This window comes from Cygnus olor, chromosome 6 (genome assembly GCF_009769625.2).
Source record: "Cygnus olor isolate bCygOlo1 chromosome 6, bCygOlo1.pri.v2, whole genome shotgun sequence".
NCBI classification, from domain to species: domain Eukaryota; kingdom Metazoa; phylum Chordata; class Aves; order Anseriformes; family Anatidae; genus Cygnus; species Cygnus olor.
Window position 1 is genome coordinate 6,791,806 of NC_049174.1, and position 22,702 is coordinate 6,814,507.

The window sequence follows — 22,702 nt, forward strand, 5'->3', positions numbered from 1 at the left end:
ATAAAGCCAACTTAGATTTCTTTTAATTTAATCTTGAAATGTATATATAAAATCTCAGCCATGGGCAAGAATTTCAGTGGTTGTGAATCAACACAGCCCCATAAAAGTGCATGGGGCTGTACAGACTGGAACGCTGTACGTAAGGTCTAAAATATCACTAACTATGGTAACAGCCAGGGGTCTTGTAAGGAGTAAGATGACATGTATTAAAATGAAATACCCAAGCCATGTTGGAGAATGACTTGTTCCTTGAAGGTTTTTAGGAAGATTAAAGAGAGAACTTCACAATTTTCCCTAAACTGTAGAAAACAAGGTGCATTAAGTTATGGGTCAGAAAGTCTGAATAAATTGATGATACCACTCTTCAGCAGAACCTGTCTAGAAACCACAAAAATGCTGGCAAAAATCAACAGGCATCAGCATTAAATGATAAAAGAAACCGGCATATGGAAGGATAAGACATCTCAGAGCTGGGCAGAAGAGGAGGCTTGAATAGATGTCGTTGTCTTTGCACATTTCTTTTTTGCTTGAGTCCTTCCCTGTTAGCTTCAAGATCCATTTGGTTGGCAGGAGCGATTACCCCACAATGCACAAACACACATTGCCCCATCATCACAATTTATGACCTGGTCTGCAGAGAACAGTGGGCTCCTGACGTCTTCTCTGCCTTAGCTGCAAAGCCAGAGCAGAGACAGACATGTTGGTGGTCCACCAACAGCTGGACCACCTCCTGGGAGAGCTGCAGGTCAGAAGGGTATTCAGCAAGTTCCCCTTGAGTAAGGACTTGTAAGTCCTCTTCCTTCTGCTTCATGTCTTTGTGCCAAGTTACAAACACGGATGATGGCCCAAAAATCAATCTAAAAATCTAGATTATGTGCTATCAGTGCATTGGCTGATGAAAAGCATCCTATAAGACAGTGGAGAATATAGGCACAGCAAAAACTGCAATCTGAACTGTTACTTAGTCCCCTTCTCTCTCACCTCCTTCTGGCACTTTTTCCTCTTATCTGTTGCAGTCTGCTACATAATTGAGTCAAAAACACTTTGGCTCAAGTTAAGAGAGTCTCTGTTCAGGACAGAAGTGATGAACATAAATGAGCCCTAAGGTTTAAGGTAATCCCAGGCATTGGTGCTTCCCAAAACCAGGGCCACAGGAGGCATCTGCAGGGAGATGTGGGTCGGCTCCCTGCACATTATAACCTGGCCATTGGTTAAGGAGTTAGCTAATGAGGGACTGGTAGGCAATTGTTTCCACACTGTTAGCTGCGTTTATTGAAATTAGTTTGTGAATTTACCAAATCAACAGTTCTTAACTGTAAGGTAATTTCATCTCTGTCAGTCTGTTTTCATTTCCTTTATACATTCCACGTTTTCTGGATTTAGAAGACGTTTATAGGATTTGTTCTGGACTGAAAATTAGGGGAAATGTAGGAAATGATGAGTAGTTGTTTGTCAATTTGTATGTTTGCTGTTTATGTTTAAAATTAGAAACTAATCCATCCTTGTTAATTGCAGATCTACAAATGCAAAGAGAAATTAGGAGTTTCAGGCACAATTTCAACACTCTCTCATAGCTCAAAAACATAATTTTTAAGTTTTTGAAATTTATAATTTTGGCTGATCGTTGCCTATTGTACAGAAATAACATCTTGCAGCTCCTGTGTTCAGATTACACTCATTTAATGGAAAGCTTGCCTGCATACAGTTTGTACAGTTAAGCCTTGAATTATTCTGGAAAAAAACAAGATCCTTTTTCCTGACTCACATTTTAGGAAAAAAAATGTGGCAATCCCTGCCAGGCCTTAGCAAGTTTCAGAAAGTTTATTTGAGGATTGGTGTTTGGTTGGTAGAAATGAGCAGGGAATTGGGACTTTCAGTCCAGATCTGACGTTCACTCGATATACGGCTGGAAGAGAGTAACATCGCTGCCATGCCTCAGCCATCTGTAAAATGTGCATCAGGTGCATGGAGGACGGACTGGGAACCCCAGTCTATCTTTCCACCTACCACAGCAGCAGCTTAAGCAGCCAGTTCCAACTCTTAGCTGGCTAATTAATGTTAGAGACAAATCCTGGCCATGATGTACCATACCGTGTTGGTCTCATTAATAGCAAGGGGAGAAGCTGTACCATTTTCTGGAGTAGGTTGAAGGTACCAGGACATACATTCCTCTGAAAGTCTGAGTCATCCCAGCAGCAAATTCAGCACGGGAGGCATTTTCAGCTCAGCTCTAGGGAGCCTAGATTTTGGCAAGAAAATGGAGAATGTTGTTCTTATTGGGAAAATGTTCAGGCAATACACAATCTGGACCAGAGCTGTTTAGTTATCTAATAGTGTTCTATCTTGCATGGGAAAATGAAAAAAAGTTTAATGCTGGATGGGAAGGGACGGGAAAGGAAAGGATAAAAAACTTAGTTTTTATCTTGGAAATTTGGATTTGGACAAGGAAAAGAAATGCTAAGGGTCTGCTTAGCTTTGAGAAAACCAAGCTTGCATAAAAAAATAAAACACAAGATGTTTTTCTGACTTGGACTGACCAGCCTAATTTTCTCCATTATGCTGGAGTAAAGAAAACCCAGGCACTGTGACTCAGAATTCATTTCTTAAAGCTGTGGAAATGATTTAAAAACCTTGATACTTTTGATACCTGAGGTTATCAGTACTCCTTCCATGAATAGCAACCGTTCCTTCTAAAATTTAAGGATCAAACACTGTAGTCTAGCAAAATCTGTTTTAATTTGTGCTTTTTTTTGTTTGTTTATGTCAGTACTAAAAAACAGATCTGTGGAATCATGGGTTTTAGCTGAATTAATTTTGCTCCTATGATTTTTTTTACTTGCAGTACATGAATCTCTTTCGATTTCCTTTTCCATTCATTTCATCAGCTCCCCAGATTAGTGAGAAGTATGATCACAGAGCAGTTGTTAAAATGTATCTGCCTTGGATCTTGCAGTTCCTTGAGCTGTCTGTTAGATTGAGTTTTTGTCTCTTGACTGTAAACTCTTCAGCACAGGAAGTGGTCATTTTGCTTTGCATTTTCTAGCACAATTACACAAAACCTCTCAGTATTTCTACCACAATCATGCAATCAGAACAAAGTTTACCATGCTAGATGTTAGATTTAAAGGTAAAATATTAGTTTCTGTTTCAGTGATTAATTCTTTAAGAGACAATCATATCTGTTTTTTTTTTCTCTGTGATAAATATGAAAACATCTTCTAACAGAAATCTATGTGCTTGGGGCAATTAGTAACATATATGTCATATTCATCAGTGGGCATAATATAAATATTCAAATTTATTTAAAGTATGAGATTTTGGTAGTAAAGATGCCCTCAGAAAATATTTCTTTTGCTCTTGTGTTATGCTCATGATGGCTTTTCTTCCCTTTACTTACACTGACATGCCTAGATCAATGTGGCCACCTTATTAATTAGATGAATCCCGTGATGTGCAAATGGGAGGAAAGAAGCTTGCAAGTTCTTCACAGTGAGAGATGTAAATCAGCCATCATTATCCTCTGCAAGTACTAAAGACATGGTTGATTGCAAGGCATTTATTTTATTTTATTGACACTTCTCATCGAAAGTTTCTATTTTCAGTTTCTAATTGTTTTATAGTTCAGCTGTTCAGGCCAAAATACTATGTGGCCAGTATCTGCCTCGGGCTATGTTTTTAAAAGTCAGAAATGAACCTATTTTGCTCACCCTTTGCTAAGAATCAGATGAGGATGGTACATCATTTTCTCCATGCAGTGTCCAGTGCAGCCTTTTATTTTGAATCTCACTAGTGCTCAGGCTGGCAGCTTCACTGGTGCGTGCAACCAGCAACTTATTGTGAATAAATTCAGTAACAGAGGCTGAATATTATCTCAAGCTCTGTGTGCAGAGGTGGAAAGTCTGGGGCACACACTTTCTTTTCAGGGGCTTTGCTAGGTCAAAGAAATACCCTTCCCCTCCCTTTCCTCTACCTGTAGCCTCTGCCAGGAGCATCAGAACTGTAGTATCATCTGTCCTTGGGAGCACAGGGATGTGGAAGCAATTAAAACTGCTTCTTCATTCTAATCAGGCGTTAACCTTACCCTCACTTCCTATGCACAGCAAATTCGTGTCTCATTCAATCCCTTTGTTAACCAGCAGAGCAAACACTGAAATAATGTCTGGTTTCTGGGGTGCAGCTGTGTCAAATGACTGTGATGCTGTGCTAAGTAGGAGGAACCTGCCTTCTTTGATAAGTTGTTAGGAGCCTGGGAGCTTTTTCCAAGATCACAGCCCCACAGCATGTTCAAATGACAAGTGGAACCAGGCTAGAGTAATTTTAAATGCTTTAGGCTCAGTGTTTGTGGTAGAACTCCTCAAAGCCCATAATTGCATGGCAGGGAGAACATAAATCATCAGCTTCTTGGAAAATGCATGCAGAGCCTGTAATTTAATCAGCCTCTCAATGTTTGTTCTTTGAGTATCTTCGTTTTGGTGTGCACCAGTAAGCCACAGGAGAGAAGTTTTTTTATGGATTATCTGCCCAGACACTGATAAGTTATGGGCTTCCCTTGTTCTTGGGAAAGTTGAACTGAATGATTAGAGGCAGCAATGAAACTTAATTCTTTGTCTTTCATAAGCTGTTTTCAAACATTGATTTCTTTAGCAGTGGGGCACAGCTGAACTAAATTCTCTCTTGCATTTCTCTGCCTTCCACTCAATGCTTCCACAAATTCCTGCTCCTGGTGAATATAGAGATGCAGGACTGACAGAGGAGGCCTGCTCCAAGCCCCCAGCAGGAGGCTGTTGTACATGAAGACTTTGAAATCCAAATTCACTTTCTGTGAACAGCCATAGGGAGCCATATATCTCACTAGGAGATTCATAAGTATTGCCAGCGAGTTGCTTCTTGTCCCATCAGTCAGCTTAACCCAAAAACATCCCTTTTGGTCTGGTTTAGACATTGCCCTCAGACCACAGATCCTTCCTGCTTAGATTGCTAGCCAGGCCACTATATGTAGGGAGTTGAAGTTTACCCTGCTGTGTGCAGGTCAACATAGGCCTCATCTCAGTGAACTCTGAGAAAGATATCTTCAACACTTGGTTTCTTAGCTGCCTATCCGTAAATGCCATGCATCTCCCAGCACTTGGTCAGACAACTTTCAAACAGCACAGAAGGCACTGGAGCACAGTGGCTGATTTCTGCTGGGGACCTGGAAGCAGTGCAAGTCCGAGAGGCTGCACTGTGTGCCCATCGGCACAATCTGCCCGGAGCTTCACTTCTGGAGCACTGCTGAGGAGTCATCAGAGGCCAGAGTGAGGGCAAGGGCTGTCAGTCTGCCAGGGCTCCAGACAGAAGCCAGCTTTATCCGTGGGCAACGTGGTTTTGTGGAATAAACCCAGCATTGTCTATAAGGCTTAATTTTTCCACTGTGGTTTCACTTCACCTGGTTATGATAAATGCTGAGGAACCTCACCTTGTTCTAATTAAAATACTACCGTCCAGCCCCTGTGCAGCATATTTTGATAACCCAGCATCAGATCAGTAGAAGAGAATTTACCCATCTCAGACCGGTGGGGCAGTGCATGGGTTATGAGGGAGTCTGTCAGGATATTAGCCAGTTGAGATGTTTAGTGGGTGTGAAGAGAAGGCAGTCCTGTTCCTGATGCAAAGTAAAATGTTCCCTTTCCTGAATGAGAGCACAAGCAGGCTTGATCTTTCATTTAATGTGCGTGTATATTAGAATATAGAATTATACGTACATCCCTACCACACCTCCACCCCCACACAAGATGTACATAGGCATTCAGGAACATGGAGACCTTCCTGGTGAGTCATGGTATTTCTGCTGTCTCCATCCCAGGCAGATGCATCGTTTAATTCCTTTTATCAAGTGCCATCATGAAAGTTTACCATTTTCTTTTTGTAGCTCTGTTCCCTCGGGAGGCAGTTCAGAGCCTCCCTGCTCTGATAGTTAAATTTCCCTCTAGATTCCAGCTTCAAATAATTCACAGTCAGTTTATGCTCTTTGTTTGCAAGCCAAAGATTCTCTTTAGCCTAAATGGTGCCTGTCCCTCTCTGGTACTTTCCCTCTGATGTTTACAGTCTGATTTCCCAAAGGAAACAAAGCTCATGCAGTCATGCTGTCTGGCTGGCAGTCCCAGCCATCTTCAACTCATTTGTAACTTGTTGGCCAATTTCAAATAGTGCTGGCAGGGGAGCAGGGGTTACAAACACATGCAGTCCCTCCAAGTTTGGTGATAGTTGTTGATTGATACAAAACAGACTCAGCATCACACTGCCACTGGGGAAAAGGCAGTGATAACTCAGCCCCTGCTGCAGTCAGAGACGTTGGCTCCTGCTTGCCCAGCCTAACAGACCTGAGAGAAAGCTGGGTGGGTATTGCTGGCAGGAGGGGGTAGGCCTTGCTCAAGAATATAGGATGGAGGGATGACGTGGTTTAAGGCATTAATCTGTAGGATTAATTAGTTCATAGAATGCTTAGTTATAGAGGGCAGTTGTGATGTAAACGTGCAGGGATATCGATGTATTCCAGGGAAGGGAGAAACAGATCATGAGGAAAACCCTGGCTCAGCGTACTTCCTGCCTGTGATGGGTGACCAGCACGTCTACATCACTCATCTCACTTCAGCCCTCAGCACAGGACATAAGTGGTACATAGGTCTCCTGCTGGCCCCTCTACACTTGGGCACATTTCACCCAGTGAGACAGAGAGGGTAATTGAGATGATTGTTCCATTGCATATCCGCTAGCTGGGTCCATGGGCCGTGAGACTCATAATCTGTCAGACTTCTGGGTGCAAATCAACCTTCAGGCACTCAATCAAAGGTGCCCTCTCAGCTTATCACCTTGCTTTGGCTTCCCTTTTAAGCTACAGGCCCCCAGTCCACAGCACAGAGGTCTTGTCATGACCAAAGTCAGCATTTTCAGAGCAAATGCATCCCTGTGGCCATTGTGAAGAGGTGCTGCTGATCCATTGCTGAGAGAGATGTGCTCAGATAAGTGCTAGGGAGGCTTTCTGTTTTGCCCAGTTCTGTCTGGCCCGAAGCTCTCTGAGACCGTGATCTGACTGCACATTTGATGTGTGTCTCTGTAACTAATGTGACACCTATCTCGTATGGTACCAGGGTACGTTTTTTAAACAAATGGTGTATTGAAGTAAAGCACAAGCCTAAAACTCCAGTGGCATTTCCTTTCATATTTCAGTGTACATTGGTTTACTTACATGTATTAAGCAGAGGGGAGAAAGACAGAAATCAGCTTGCCTACTGAAGATGCCCTTCTGAAGGGCTGAAGGTGACCTACCAGTTGTGGAGCTTTCTGGTGCTGTCATCACCCTCATTGCTGAGTGCGCCATTACCAAACTTTACCAGTTTAGGCCAGGAAGCATTTAATGTCCTAATGGGTTTGACTGATGTAGTGGTTACATAATATGTAATGAGGGGGACCCATGGAACAGCTTGCTGTCAAGAAATCCTTTGCATTAGCTGCAAAGTGTGGTGGCCCTCTGGAAGTTTCTTCTTGGAGTTTACTGGACGCAAGTTAAGAGTAGCACTCCAGCTGCTCAGTGCCAGAGGATATTTGACTCGGCATCTAGGTGTGGCATTATCCACACTGCAAGAACTGCAAAATCTGATGTCCCTGTAAGGCAGGCAGGTTGTCTTCTCCTAGTTTGGAGAGGTGAGGTACAGAGGAAGTGAGTGATTTCTTTCAGAGATTTAACAGGGAGCCTGGGGCAGTTTGGGGACCAGAAACCAGGAGGCAGAAACTGCATGGGGTTCTTTCTTCCTCCTACTGAGCACTTCAGCTGGTGTGCAGCTGCTTTGTGTTTCCGGAGTGGTAAGAAGCAGGAAGAAGGTAGCCCATATATCTGTGCCTGTCTCTTACCTACATATCAGTTAGTCCGTGTAGTTTTACCTAAAACAGCAGCTGACAGAACTGTGCTAAATGATATTATTGAAGGCAATAGAAGTATCATTTAATAATGAATAGATAATGCCCAAATGAATATGGCTTGTACAGGAAAGAGAGTATGAACTCATATTGCATATTAGTAAGATAAGAATGAATAAAATGCACCATAACATGTGAGTAATGACCTCATATTTAACCCAGAGAAGAGAATATGCTGCACCAGCAGCACTCTTTTGAGTAAGTAAAAGCTCCTGGTACAAAGAAGGCCGGGGAAGCCCTGGCTAGAAATCCTACTCACATACCTGAAAAGCCTAATGCAGGTGAGCACAATCCCCTGCCCTTGCTCAGACAAGAGCCCAGAGGTGGTGTCACCTGGGTGTGTGCCCAGGTGCCTCTGCCTCCTGGTAACTGCCACCCAGCAGCACATTGTTCCCTGGGAAGACAAGTGTTGGTGGCACCTGAGATCTGCTAGGTGGAGGGACTGGTTTGATGTGGGGGTCAAGTGTGGGACAGCGTGGCTTGGCCTGTCCTTCACAGAGTTCCCTCCAGGCACTGTCATATGCCTGCACTGCCTCCATGACTAAGGTGACACAGAAGAAATGCAGGCTCCTGGCATCTGTAAGGGAGGCTGGCACCATCAAGGGAAAGTCAGGTGGCATTTCTGCCAAAAACCAAGTCCACAGGGGAGGAGAGGCACAATGCTGCTAGCACCAGAAAGTTGTTGAGGCCACCAAATAGTACAGGCAGTGCTGTGAATCAAGAAACAGGGGCTGTAGCTTGAAGTGTCCAGGTGTTGTTGTTTTCTGCACTGCCCTTTGGTAGAAGACAGTAGAGAGAGAGCAGCAGTGAGCCCTGACTTCAGTTAATCCATTTGTCGGTCACCTTTAATGGGACACACTGAGATCAGAGGTCTGTTGTGTGAACGCAGCCACTGTTAGGGCTGTGTGACAGAGAAGGAGGGGTGAGATACCTCAGGATTTCAGCCAGTGCCTGAGCTGGCTGGATCTCAGATTGCTGCATTGAAGGCTGGAGTGCTGAGCTATGAGAAAGAGGGTTTCCATCTTCTCATGTCCAGTTCAGCAGAAACACTGGCCATCACTTTAGAGAGCCTATAATAGGCTTTCCAAGGACTATGTCCAGGCAAGTAAGGAATTCTTTGAGCTTTTCAGGGAAAAGCCACCTCTCATCTCTCCCAGTATAAAAACTCTCCCCTTTGCATTTAACTACCATTTCATGAGGTAGAAAAAGAGCATATGCTGCGTTAACATCCTAAGCACAGAGATTGGTGTGACTGACTTTCTCACATTTCAATACAAGTGTCAGAAGGGGGAGTCACAGCAGGAGGCAAAATTACTCTGGCTCACTTGTCCTGCACCCCGATGGAGTGTGTGTATTATATATAGTAAGTTACCTTCGATTCCTTTTAGGTTAGGATTTTAAACAAGAAGATCGATTTTAGCGATATTCAGTCCCGATGTGGTTCCAGAGATAACATCAAACATTCTGCGGGGGGAGGAAATGTAAGTAGTACAGACAGCCTGTGAGCAGGCATGTCCACTGTGGTGGCCCACCTTGCACAGCCAGTCCCGCCCCCCCGTCTCCCTTCCTCTGAGCACTATTTTCCTTCTTACTGCTGTTTCACATGCGAGTCTGGTCTGGTAGCCATGTGAGCCCTGTGTTTGCAGTGGTGGCCTTCTGATCTTCCTCCACACAGTACAACACGTTTCCAGGACTTGGTCAGGAAAAGAAAATTAAAAAGTTTGGTTATCTCTAAATCCCCAAGGATGCTGTCAGTAAAAGTCTAGTGTGAGCCAAAATGGTTCGGTGCCTTTCATAGGAGTGGCCTGAGAAAGTCTTTTCCAAAAAGACACTCTAGCTCACAGTTGGACATCCTCCAGCATGTCAGTCCTTCCTCAGCTAACCTTGTCGGTTACGTACAGTCATCAGAGAGACAGAAAAGAAAGAAAACATGAGGACAAAGAAAGCTCAGAGAATGGGTGTGATCAATTAGCGTGCTGCGTGCTAATACTGCAGTATTATTCCAGTATAACCAGCTGAGGTTGCTCAGGGTGCGATCCAGCAGTCACATTGGAATAGCATAAGGAGGCTTTGACCCCTCCTCAGATAGAAGAGCAAACCAGTGGCTTTGCAGTCAGCTTGGAGCTCCTGCGTGGCCTGGCCTGGAAGGGCTGCAGCTTCTTAAGGCCTGCTAACACAGCCACACCTGGGAGCAAAGCAGGAGCCTTGCTGTAGCTGTTCCCAAGCTGGGTTCAGTGCAGCCATGGCAGTGCAGGGCACAGTGCTGCAGAAGGATGGAGGGTGCCTGTGTTGCTGCCTGGCTGAGCAGTGCAGTGCCACTACTCCTGGTGACTGAGCACCAGCTCAGGTGCAGCTGCAGGAGTCGCATTTGTAGATTCACCAAGCTCTCTGCAGCAGATTGAGCTGAAATGCATACTCTGTTTAGCTGGAGAAAAATATGAAACAGATGGCCAAGAAAAAAGCACTCACCAAAATATTCCTAGTTGTCAGGATGCATGTTCAAAAGCAGAACCAAATAGGGCAGATCCTGCTGCATGCAGGGCTTTGGAGCATCTGCCCTGAAAGGAGGCTCAGGAACATTTTACAAAGAACCTACAAACTGATCTGCTTCATCCTCCTCTTCATTTTGCTAATAGAAAAGCTTAACCCAGCTCTGTGATTTTCCTAGGTGGAAAGGAATCTTGCTGTATTAATCCAGGTGTTTCCTCCTTTGTGGCATGGTCTGTTTTCTACTAACCATCTCTCCTTTTCCAGGGGCTTATAGGGGCCTGGGCTCTTCCTCTGCAGGCCTTGGGTCTTTATTTATTCTCTTCTTTTCATTCTTGTAATCTGTGTTTGTGTGTGCTTTTGACAGGTACAGATCGTAACCAAGAAGATTGACTTGAGTCATGTGACTTCCAAGTGTGGCTCGCTCAAGAACATCCATCACAAGCCAGGTAACATAGGAATTTATGGGATGTGGGACAAAGGAAAGAATAATATTGTATGTGAAAGAAAAAACATGGATGATACCATTCTCTTTTATAGTCCAAAAGAAAATAAATACACTTAGGTAATACAAATAATGTTCTACTTAACTAAATGTATAAAGACAAATATCTGGGACCACCTACTTCAGAGATGAGATTAAAAAAAATAATGCAGAAGGATTCTGCTGGGACATGATGTCAGTTTGATAAAATACTGATACACAGACTGAAGTTGGCAAAATACTTAAGCATGTGCTTAAATCCTATGAAAATCAATAGGACTGCAGCACACGCTTGCAGTTTGAATGTGTTGAAGATTTTATATTTTACTTAAACGTACAGTGTTTTAGAATCATAGAATGGTTTGTGTTGGAAGGGACCTTAAAATCATCTAATTCCAACCCCCCTGCCATGGGCAGGGACACCTCCCACCAGCTCAGGTTGCCCAAAGCCCCATCCAACCTGGCCTTGAGCACTTCCAGAGATGTGGCATTCACAGCTTCTCTGGGCAGCTTGTGCCAGTGCCTCACCACCCTCATAGTAAAGAATTTCTGTTTTTCCATGTTATTCTGTGCTTCTCTAAAATCATTAGATCCCAACTAAAAGGGAACTAATCTGAATGCACCCATGTGCATCATGTCAGACTTTCTCCTGAGCCATTCCACTCTTTATTTCCTTTTTCTGTGTAGGAGGTGGGCGTGTGAAAATTGAGAGCGTGAAACTGGATTTCAAAGAGAAAGCTCAGGCTAAAGTTGGTTCACTTGAAAATGCCCACCATGTACCTGGCGGTGGTAATGTCAAGGTAAGGGGACAGCCCTCAGGGAAAAGGCTACCACTCTGCCCTGGCCCAAATTCTGTGGTGAAATTACAAATTTCCAGAGCTGTGAATTCAGTGGTGGCCCTAAGCTGAGTAGGAAACATTTGTTCTGCATCAAGCCCATTCACATGCCATTTGCTCCCTCTGGAATTTGGAATGATCAAGCTCACATCCACATCTAAGATAAATTTGAACCTTACAGTGAAACCTCCTGTAGTTTGTGCACTGGCTTTCCATCTAAAGAAAAACCTTGCTTAGGACTGCTGTATAGAACAGGCATGATATAATATTTTATAGTGTGGATATCCCAGAGGATCAGGACTGCTGTGTGAAATGTGAGGAAAACATCTTGAAAGTAAGATCACCCCCACAAGCATGTGAAAATACAGATTTCAGAAACAAATCACAGTGCCCATAAAATGTCTATTAAATTCATACAGCTAAGAACAGTGGTATTGCTCATTAGAGCATCCATGAGAGACAGAAATAGTAAGAGAGGATGTAACATAGTGAGCCAGTTATGCATTAAACAAGGCAAAAAAATCTTCAGTTTCAATCCTTCTAGGGACTGAAGAAGCTTCAATCCTTTTAAGAGTTCTTAAAAAATAAACAGAAGGAGACCCAAATGATAATCTATAATGAGAAAATGTTGTGAATATATAATGCATTAAATTCTTTGCTTTCCTGGAACAGATTGACAGCCAGAAACTAAACTTCAGAGAGCACGCTAAAGCCCGTGTTGATCACGGGGCTGAGATCATCACGCAGTCACCAGGCAGGTCCAGCGTGGCTTCACCACGCAGACTCAGCAACGTCTCATCCTCTGGAAGCATCAACCTGCTTGAATCGCCCCAGCTTGCTACCCTCGCTGAAGATGTCACGGCAGCCCTTGCTAAGCAGGGCTTATGAATTTGCTCATTTTGCATTGTATGAAGTAATAATATTTAGGCATGAGCTCTTGGCAGGAATGGGCTCAGAGCAGGTGTTACATTCATTCTTTACCATGTCTAAAACTAAGTCACATCCCAAGACTTGTAGTTATCATACCGTTAAAAAAAAAAAAAGAAAAAAAAGAAAAAAATAATTAAATAGGTGCAGAAATTGGCCTGATCTCCATTTACAACAGGAAGACACTGGCTTTATATGGGTATACAACTGCAGTATGTTACATTGGACAATTATTGTTGCTCTGCGCTGTCTTGCATGGAGTACCGTACTATGATAAAATGCATACCTTTCATGTGCCTGAAGGCCATCCACCTCTTTCTAAAGAGCCTTGTTAATATCCCAAGTTGCTCATTTTGCTGTTCTGTTGGTAGACGGGGGAAAAAGAAAAAAAAAAGTTGCCCATTGTAAGTTATTACAGGTTAGATTAAGAGTCTGCTTACCAGAAGGAAGGGCATATAGAGAAATTCAAGTTTAATTAAAAAAAAAAAAAAAGTGTTATTTTGTATAAATAAGTAGAACAAAAGTTGAATTAAGTTATTAACTTTTTTTTTTTGGACCTGGGTAATTATGTCAGTGTATAGCTGAAAAGCCAATAAATTATTTAACTAATAACTAAAACTAGTAGTTGAAAACATTTGAACAATGCTTGGGGAAGTGACGTAAAAAAGCTACTGAAAGCAAGCACTTCCACCCCAATGGACTTGTGTCTGATTAGAAAGTTGGTTAAGCGGCTAGATTTGTGTACGCACCACCAGTTTCACATCCTTTCCATCTGTTTAATACAGTATTATAGATATATATATATTTCTCTGTAGTCATTTGTGATACGCCCTCCTCATATACTTGAATATTCTACTTTATTCACAGTATCTGTGTCTCTTGCACCCTTTGGTGTTGCAATTTTAGGTATGTAAAAGTAGATGTTAGCAGGGTTTTTTTTCCCTCTTCATAAAAGTACATTTTAAAATGATGAAAACTTTTAGCATGAAGTTGCTTTCTGTAACAACTAAAAGCCGTGACCCTGTTTTAGTGCCAGATGCAAGTCTTTTCTGTGATGCTAGAAAAATGATTCCTTCCCTCTTCCCCTCCCTTCTTTTTTTTCCACAAAGTTATGATTTTTGTGGGGTCCAGAAGTTTGTAAAACGGTCTCCAAAGATGGTTGGGTTTGGATTCTGGATTTTTTTAAAATCCAAAATAGTTGGGCTTTTTTTTTTTTAAACTCCTATAGTAACAGTGAATGTTAGATTTATTTATTTTTTTCTTTTGCTAAAGTTGAAACACAAAAACAAGTATTAAGGTGTTGTTTCCACTCCTTCAGTGATGTCTTATGTATACACTCAGGCACCCAGATAACAGTGATAAGCATAACAGAGATGCTTGTAAATTATAGTACATGAATAAATAAATTGAGGTCCCTAAACTGGGTTGCCATAGTGATTAATCAATAAATAGGGCATCTTAAAATCTGAGCAAAGTGGGATTATATTGACTATAAAAAGTATAAGAAAAAGTGTGCATAAAATATAAAGGGCAGAGATATATAAACATCCAATCTAATGGAGTTACCTGCGAGAACTCCAACGCTGTCTTATGGACACTAAGAGAACACTGAAGGTAATATGGTAGTATTACTCATCAGCAGATAATAATCTGCTGATACTATATGTACAGTAGACATTATGAAATGACCAGTTTACATTCTTGCAGATTGTTTGATCTTTTCCTTTTGAAATCTCTTAACTAAACTTTGCACTGTCAGTTGAGCTATATTTGATACATGTATTAGGTTAACATTGTGTGTTGGAAGCTTTTGATCTGTTCTTTTTCTTCCTTAATTTGTATGTGTGCGTGTGTGTTGGGGTTTGAACCAAAAAGACTCATAGAGAACATTTTTATGTCTGTGGAGAAGGATTCTAATAATTAATAGCACAGGATTCCAAATAATTCAGGTAGTAAATGCACAGTTACTAAGCAGTAAATCTTCAGTGGACCAAATGAGGATTTTGGCTAAGCTGTCACAGCAGTACAAAGACAAAACAAAGTTATTAAATCTCTGTAAACTTTACTGAAAATGAACTCCTAACAGCCACACACATGACATTTCAGCTCTGCAAAAAGCTTTTTCACACTGTAAAGTACCTAATACTGTTGGTAAGTCAGCTGTTTTATACAAAGGACAGTGAGCTTGGAACCATGCTAAATGGGTTCTGATTTCTGCCTTGTATTTGTATAGAGTTAACTCTTGCATAGAGTTAATTGTATGAATTCACACGGAAACAAGTCAAGAGAGGTGCTTTAAAAGCCTCTTCCCATTTTTTCCAGGAGAGCAAAAGACAGAAGAAGAAGAACAAGGAAAACACATCAAACAGTATTTATATCACACTGCTCTGATCACACGATATAAATTAGCCTTGCAGTGTTTTTTTTTATGCCTTTTGCAAATGTGGGTGAGAGAGTACTACTGAACCTCAGCTTCTCTGAAGCTGAACACCAGCTAGTAAGAACAGTGTTAACCTGTGACTCGTAGTTTTTTGCCTTTTTTTTTTTTTAATTCTGCTTTTAAAATTGACATACTCTAGATAACAATGCTTAGATCATCCACCTATGAGTCCAAAGTTAGAGTGGTGTAACCCACCAAGTCATTTATTTCATGCATTAAAATGAGCTTTCTTGTCTTGATTCAGGCAAAGACCTCTGTAATCGTAATCATCCTTCCATAGAAAGAATCCTAGAATGCTGTGGAGTTAGATGAAGGTAAAAGAAATCAAGAGTTTTGTGCTGTTAAAAAAAAAAAAAAAAAGTTATGTTACATGACTCTAGATGTTCACTGAAAAAGCTCATATTAATCTTAACTTCTCAAGAAGAGTGTTGGTTTAAAAAAATAATGTTTTGTAAATATGTAATGTCCACTAAAGAAGATAGAGCCAGCTTCCTGGAAACTGCATCCATTGTGTTTCTTTTTGCAGGCATGTTGAGCCAGCAGGTATGTTGGGTGTTTGAGACCTAACTTTGTAACAAAGCAGAGATTATCCAGATAAATGGAATAGTAAAACCTGTTTGGATGGCTAGGGTAGAGCCCCAAATTAATAGTCTGTGAAGTTGTAGAGACAAAAGGAGCTTCTGCCCCATCTGCAGAGTTCTGTTCCTATGTAACCACAAGCAGAAGGAAATCAAAGTTGAGCAAACCTCTGTCCAGCAACAGTAAAGGAAAAACTAATATTGATGAGGGTAATTTTGTGCCCACCAGGGCCATGTATATTTTCACTGTACAGCAGTAAATGGTATTATCCATTCAGTGTTATGCTAAAGGTACAGTAGTAACCTCATCGTGACTGCTTACAAATAGATGTTTGCCTATATACACGACCCAAAGGGAGTCGAAAGGCAGCCTGTGTGCAACCACATGTGAGCAGCAGTTTTTGCCGTGCTGGACCAAACACCGTTTGAAACCCAAGCACCCATGTCCCTTCAAAGGCAAATGCCTTGAAGAGTAGAACACATTTGCTATAAAAACCGAAGCAGGTAGAATCTAGCCTAGGTGTGTAGAGTTCACCCTCTCATCAGGTTGCTAAAGCAATTCCCGCTCAACTCAAGCAATTCCCACTGCAGGAAGGTAAATTAGTTTCACACTTGGAAAAGTCAAGCATATAAAAGCCACTTCAACTTTAGCAAAGAGAAAAAGCCAACGAATAAACATGCTGTATGCTGGGATTTCAAGGAGTACAGTCTGCTGTTACAAACCTGTGTTTTTTCTGATAATTCTAGAGCCTGTTACCATAAGAGGCATTTCTTGAATGGCTGGTGGTAGGTAGTTCATGTTTTTCAATCCAATTTGCAATTGTATTTGTTGCTGTATAGTGATTGTTTTGCAAAATAAAACCGCTTGTCATCTAATTGCTTGTGTTAGTTTCCACTGTTCGTGATGGAATTCTTTGTGCGTTCAACCACTGCATGAAAAACCACTGCACACACCTGCTCACGTGCTCTGCCAAGAGAGGCCAGAGCAGATTAAGTCATATTTTTCAGCCCTGTTATTGACAAAAGATCTGATTTTACTGCTAGCACCCTCATCTGCAGGGCTGTATCTTCCAGGTAAATACGTTATCTCATTGTGGGGCCCTAGCCTGGAGCAAGGTTCAACACAACCACATGTGGAGACAGTTACGCCCCTCTGACAGAGGACCGAGCCCACAGCTGCGCCACATTTCCCTTCTTGTCGTTACTCGGGCTGCCCTCAGAGCCGCGCCGAGGTGTCACCCATGGGCGCAGCCACGCCAGGGCCCCCAGCCGCTGCCCTAAGATGGCGGATCCCAGCCCCTTCCCTCAGCGCCAAAATGGCGCTCGGCTGCCTCGCGCCCGCTGGGGGGCGCGCGCGCTCGGGCGGGGCTATAGCGCGAGGCCGTTAACGGCCGCTGGGCGACCGTTGGGACGCTGAGGGGAGCTGCTGAGGGGATGGTGCTGACAGGGACAGGGGCTCGCGGTCTGGCTTGGAGAGACGGGTGAGCGCCGCTGTCTTCCGCTCGTGCTCCGCTCCCTGCAGCCTGCTGGCGTTGGGGTGGGTGAGAGGTAATGGGAGCAGCGGGTGGTGGGCATTTTGGGCTGCCCTGAAAGGTATTGAGGGAACGGCCCGAGGTAGTTTGCTGCTCTGGGGCTGCTGGTGGGGGTTTAAACCCTTGCCTCGGGTCGGTGTTGCAGGTGGAACACTCCAGAACACGGGCCAGGACAGCTGTGTGTGTCTGTCCAGTTGCCTTCTCACCGTGGGGCTGTGGTATGGGGAAGCAGAAACCTCTCCTCACAGGCTGACCTGCACTTGTACGGCCCACATAGGGCAGCTTCTGCTGCCTCCTCCTGCTCTGATGCCTGCCCAAGATGGGTTTCAAGCCTGTGCCATTCGGGTATGTCACGACACAGATGAAGTGGGACCTTTAGCATCAGCTGCTCCTTGAGTTCTGCGTGTACCACAGGCTGGGGTCTCAGTAAGAAAAATATCTTCTGAATATTGTAGTCCCAGAAGTAGGAGACTGAGTGGATTACCTACAGTCTTCCAGCCTCTGAGTGAGCTGGACTTTTGACGTAATTGTGCAATGTTCATAAATAAATGCGGTCAACCTGAGAGAATCATTAAGTGCTATTAACTATCCATTAGAATTGTTAGGCACAAGGCAAAGCTAATGTATCATCTGCAAAAAGGAAAAGGATTAAAAGGTTGAGAACAAAAGCATAAATCCTCATTTAAGCATTTATAGCTAGAGTAATGGTTGCGGGCAGCTGGTAAGAACCCATGTCTTCCTTTCAAAGTGAATGAAGAAGAGATGGTATTTCTGATGCTCCTTGTGTTTTATTAGCAGCACGTAGTAAGTGGTGTATTTTATGATTTGCTAGCAAGTTGTGATGTTGGAGTACTGTGGTCAGTAGCAGCTGCAAATCAGATCTCAATTAACTACAGTTATTGTAAGCCAGGGTAGCCCAGGAATACTGCATCAGTATTTACTAGATATACAGAGGGTCTTCCTGTCATGTGTCACAATTCATGTATCACAATCCATTCCTGGCACTGTACAGGAAAGTGGTAGAAAAAAAAAACACGTGGGGAATGGTTTGGTAACTGAATGGAACAGGAGATTCCCACTTCTGGAAAAAGGTGATGGACCTGTTTGGGTCTTCTTTTGTGTTCCTTTTTTGTTTGTTTGGGTTCATCTTTATTTTTTTCCAAAACAAAGCAACAGTTCTTAACTACCTTTCTGTGTAATCCTGTGTGTACATTCACATGTTCGGGGTGCAAGGATTAAATGCCAGCTACAGGCATGACTGGTATGGATGCTGGGCCAACAGCTGGAGTCAGACTGGGGATGTAGGTACCCCTGAGCTGGTGGTGCCAGCAGGTGGAGACTGAGGGAGTGAGGGTCTTAATGTCAGTAGCTGGAGGGACCACAGCTTGTGGGAGCATCTCCACAGGTCCTGTAGACGGTGTGTCCAGAGTGCCAGCTTCTGTGGGCACTGGGGCAGCAGTTGGAGTCAGACTGGGGACCAGATGAGTGAAGCAAGTGAGGGGCTCGGCACCAGTGGCTAGAGTGGGGCTGTGGGTCACAACCCCATGGGCTTGCCCCCAGGCAACAGGGCCTGAGTGTTTGTCTTCCCCAAACCTGGAAATTTGGGATGGGTAATTCCCTAACACACTTCCAGCTCAGCAAGCTGGTGAGTAGGAGACCCCAGGTCTGGGTGGGGATATCAGAAGGGTGGAGGGGCTGTGCTGGTGGTGGGGTACACAAGTGTGGAGTGTACATGAGAAGAGCACGTAGGTGCATGTGTCTGCGGGCAAGCATCAGGGTGGACTGCCTGGCAAGGAGGAGAGCTGTGAAGAGGATAAGAGGGCCTGGGATCTGGGCAGTGGTATTGGATGGTCGGATGGACTGTCCTGGGTACTTGAGAGGTGTACAAATGGGGTGTGCTGGTCAATCTGGGGCAGGGCTTTCATGAGTGAACTTTGCCAGCCGGCAAGGAGGGAGGGGGCTTGGCTGCCTGTACTGAAGTCTCATGAGAGCCCTACAGATAGGTGCAGTTGAAGGCAGCATCTTGTCTGCAGCAGTCTCTGTGGCTGTCTGCGTTGGTGTCTTGTGTATAGTGCGTGTCTTTGGGATGCAAGCTTAACTTCACTACTGACTGAATCTGCGAATAGGAAAGCAGCAGCCTTGTCCGTTGTCCTGGGATGGATGTCCTGGGTCTCTGGGCTCCAGTGGCCAGGCTGGAGGAAACCCTGGGCCCAGGAGTGGCTGGAGGAGGCAGCTGCTTATCCCTTCCCCATCTGTAAAGAGATTGTGATTCTGATCTCTTCTTTGCCTTTCTCCTATTGTCTCATGCATTTATATTAGCCAGAACTTACTTGGAAAGTGTTGCAAGGCACAATCTTGACACAGCCATGATAGAAATAGTTTTTCCTGAGCATAATTGCATGAAGAACAAATTAAGGTCTTCTGCTTATTCCTGCTTCTGACCTACTCTGTCTATTTCCTCTGTTAGCCCTTTTTTTTTTCAGGTAGCTGTAGCTGTTCCCCTTCCTTGCTGTCTCTGTTGATGTGATGCTCTTCTCTGTGAAGGGTCGGAGACAAGGGAAACAGCTCTGTGACGTTTGTTGCCACAGCCAGTCTGTCCAGACCTCCAGGAGACCCCTCCGTGTTCTGGGGGGCCTGAAGCAACAGAACAATTTGGTTGTTTAGTGTTGAATGAAGTGGTGGTGGTGTGGTGTTGGGCTAGGGAAAAAACATGAGGAGGGACTCCAGAAAAGAGCTGTCTGCCTCACTGGAGTTCTGCAGACTGAGAAGCAAGTGGGACATACCTGGTAGGCTCTTGGAAAAATGCAGAGCCAGATGCAGGGACACCTCATGCATGTGCTGAAGCTGGGATGATAGTGGAGCCAAAAGCAGCTCTAAAATGGAGGGTGTATTGCACAGACAGACTTGAAAGCACTTGTGCAGACCTTGGCTGTGTTTAGCAGGGTTCTCTGTGCTACTCAGTACAGTGTGCTGTGATCTCAGAGGTGCAGCTAATGTGATCATTCTACTCTATACCTGTGAACCACCTACCTGCATTTCCTGTGCTTCATGAAATTAGGCAAGTCGATTTTCACTGCTGCACTGTGCCCAGGAGTGCAGGCAGGTGTCATAGCAACTGCCCGGCACTCGTCCTGGCCTCCCGCACGTCTCATCTGCAGAGCAGCTCTAGTGGGATGTGCTGTTTGGTAATACGTAACACAGAGGTCTTTCTGAGGACATTTTTTGTCAAACTTAGCGTGCAATATTGACCTTCACCTCCTATTTTTTATTATTTTGTGTTTGCATCTTTTTTGTTTAAACAAAAGCCATATATACAATATTAGGAACTAAGGAAAGCAGGGGACTGATCTGAATGATCTGAAGTTCTCTCTTTGTGGCACCACTAGAGTGCTAGTACTTGAGTGCTATCAAATGCTGACTGCAAATCTGAGAGCTTCCGCTGCAAGCAAAAGTTCAGTGTAGGTATTTAAAATCTTCCAGGCTATAAAGTTCCTTCTCTTAAACTTGCAATTCCCAAGCTGCAAGCTGGTTCACTTACTTACATGGGTAACAGAGAGTTTGTGTGTCCCTTGTGGTGGGGCTGGGGGCATTGTCTGCAAAACAAGGTGAGAATAAAATTGGCCTCTAGATGCTATCGAAGTAATATAACCACACTTGCTGCCTCTTGGGTTTAGTGCTGGTCACAGCCTGGTGAGATTGGAGAATCTGCACCTTTGTAACTGCCGTTTTTAAAAGAATGACGGCTGTTGATTTGCTCTCCGATTTGTTTTTCATCAGTGTGTAAAAAGTTCTGTAGCCTCAAATCCCAGTACAAGTAGAGTCGTTCAGGTGTCTCTGTGGCAGTCTGTTGGAGAGCGGTGCTCTGAACTCAGTGGCAGCTTTGTCCAGACCTGCAGGCAGCACCGAGGTTGCTATTTATATTGAGATGTTCCAGCTGGAGTACAGTGGTTTCAGCTCGGTCCTCCAGGGTACACCTGGTAAGTATTTGTCACATTAGGCTTGATGTTACATTCCCTTTTTTTTTTCTTTTTTTTTTTTTTTTTGCAGAAGATATACACTTGACTCTTTAATCTACCTGTTGTCATAGGAAGCTATTAAAAATTACAGAGCTACAAACAGCTAACTTGGAGAAGGCCTTTTTTGGCTCTTGCGTCAGTTAGATGAATTGATACCTCCTGCATGTATTTGTCTTAGTTACAGCTGCAAATTAACCCAGCCCTGCAGCTGGCCACCTTGGGCCCTCCCTGCTGCCAAAGCGGCTGAGGTGAGCTGGGTTGTTCCTTCCCAGCTTGCCTGGCTCTGCCTGTGTTGGCCCTTCCCCATGGGTGTCTGGGGCTGCCCAAGCTTGACTTGCTAATGCTGGTGTGACAGCATGAGGAGCTGGCTGTGCATGGGGAAGGATAAAGGTAATGCTGTACTTCAAAGTGATGCTTTTCTCCTGTAGAGTCCTCCGAGGATGTAACAGAAAGCCAGGCAGGTGTACTGAAATTAGTCTTCCTGTATTTTGAGCAATGGCTGGTGTTGCAGGGTGTGGAGCTGGCACCCAGTGACCTTGTGTGTGCCCCAGGCCTGCTCTTCTTCGGGCCGAGAAGAGGACTTTTGGATTCCCCTTGGAGCTTGGGGAAGTGCTGCTGGCGAGCTTCCAAACTGCCCTCCCTTGGAGTGCCTCCCTTTGGGGCGGCAGTGATGTTTAATGGGGGGCTGAAAGCAGTGAATGTCCCATAGTTGTTGTGGGGAGCTTTGTGTCCACGTTTTTGTCCCTCTCTGTTTACCCCTAAGTGGCTGGCCTGGACTGACCACTGAGTGCCTCTGGTGTCCCCGTCAATCAGTAGCAGCTGTAGCAGTCTGTGAGTAAGCTGCAGTGCTCCTTCTGCTCTTGCGTCTGTTTCTGTGTAGCAGAGGATGGGAATAGTAAGCTCACAGTTAGAGCAGCAAGTGGGAAGGTGGTGTAAGTGGCTGCTTCTAGAATGCAGAATAAGGAGAGATGCCAGCCTTGCACTTGTTGAGGCCTTAACAAAATCAGTTGATTTCTTTTTCTTTAATTGCAAATGTCATTAAAACTTTCTTTGTCGTCATGCTGTTCTTTGAAAGGGTGATTGTCACTGCCTAATAATTACTAAAACTCAGACTAAAATTAAATTTCAGATTTGTTGCTTACTGAAATTATGCTATATTCAATAACTTTATAATATATTACAGGACTAAAAAAAGCATTGTCATTCCTAATGTATTGTTTCACTTCTGACTGTCAAGAGGCATTCTGTAAGGGATTAAACTCAAATTCACTTTCCAGACATAAAAGTTTCCATGTAGAAGTAATTTGTTTTAACCAACTTTTCTCTGCAGTTAGTTCTTAAAAGATTTTAGAAATCAAGGTTGTTTCCTCCTCCTCCTCCCCTCTTTCTGGCCTAACTTGAGAAAAAAAAAAAAAAGGAAAATTAAAAACTTTTGTGTTTGAGCGAGCT

General features: G+C 43.7%; 1 protein-coding gene across 32 annotated transcripts in view; it reads left to right on the top strand.

Moving 5' to 3' along the window:
• MAP2 (microtubule associated protein 2) overlaps positions 1-15,442 on the top strand; it is a 197,092-nt gene extending 181,650 nt beyond the window's left edge. For 20 of the 32 annotated variants that reach the window (XM_040561014.1, XM_040561021.1, XM_040561023.1 and 17 more), the window contains 4 exons: positions 9,342-9,434; positions 10,808-10,889; positions 11,612-11,724; positions 12,433-15,442. In XM_040561014.1, coding sequence (XP_040416948.1) covers positions 9,342-9,434; positions 10,808-10,889; positions 11,612-11,724; positions 12,433-12,648 — 504 coding nt within the window. In that variant the 3' untranslated portion in view covers positions 12,649-15,442. The remainder of the gene's footprint in view (positions 1-9,341; positions 9,435-10,807; positions 10,890-11,611; positions 11,725-12,432) is intronic. The other 12 variants (XM_040561031.1, XM_040561048.1, XM_040561029.1 and 9 more) reach the window with 1 other exon arrangement.
• Positions 15,443-22,702: the final 7,260 nt, after the last annotated feature.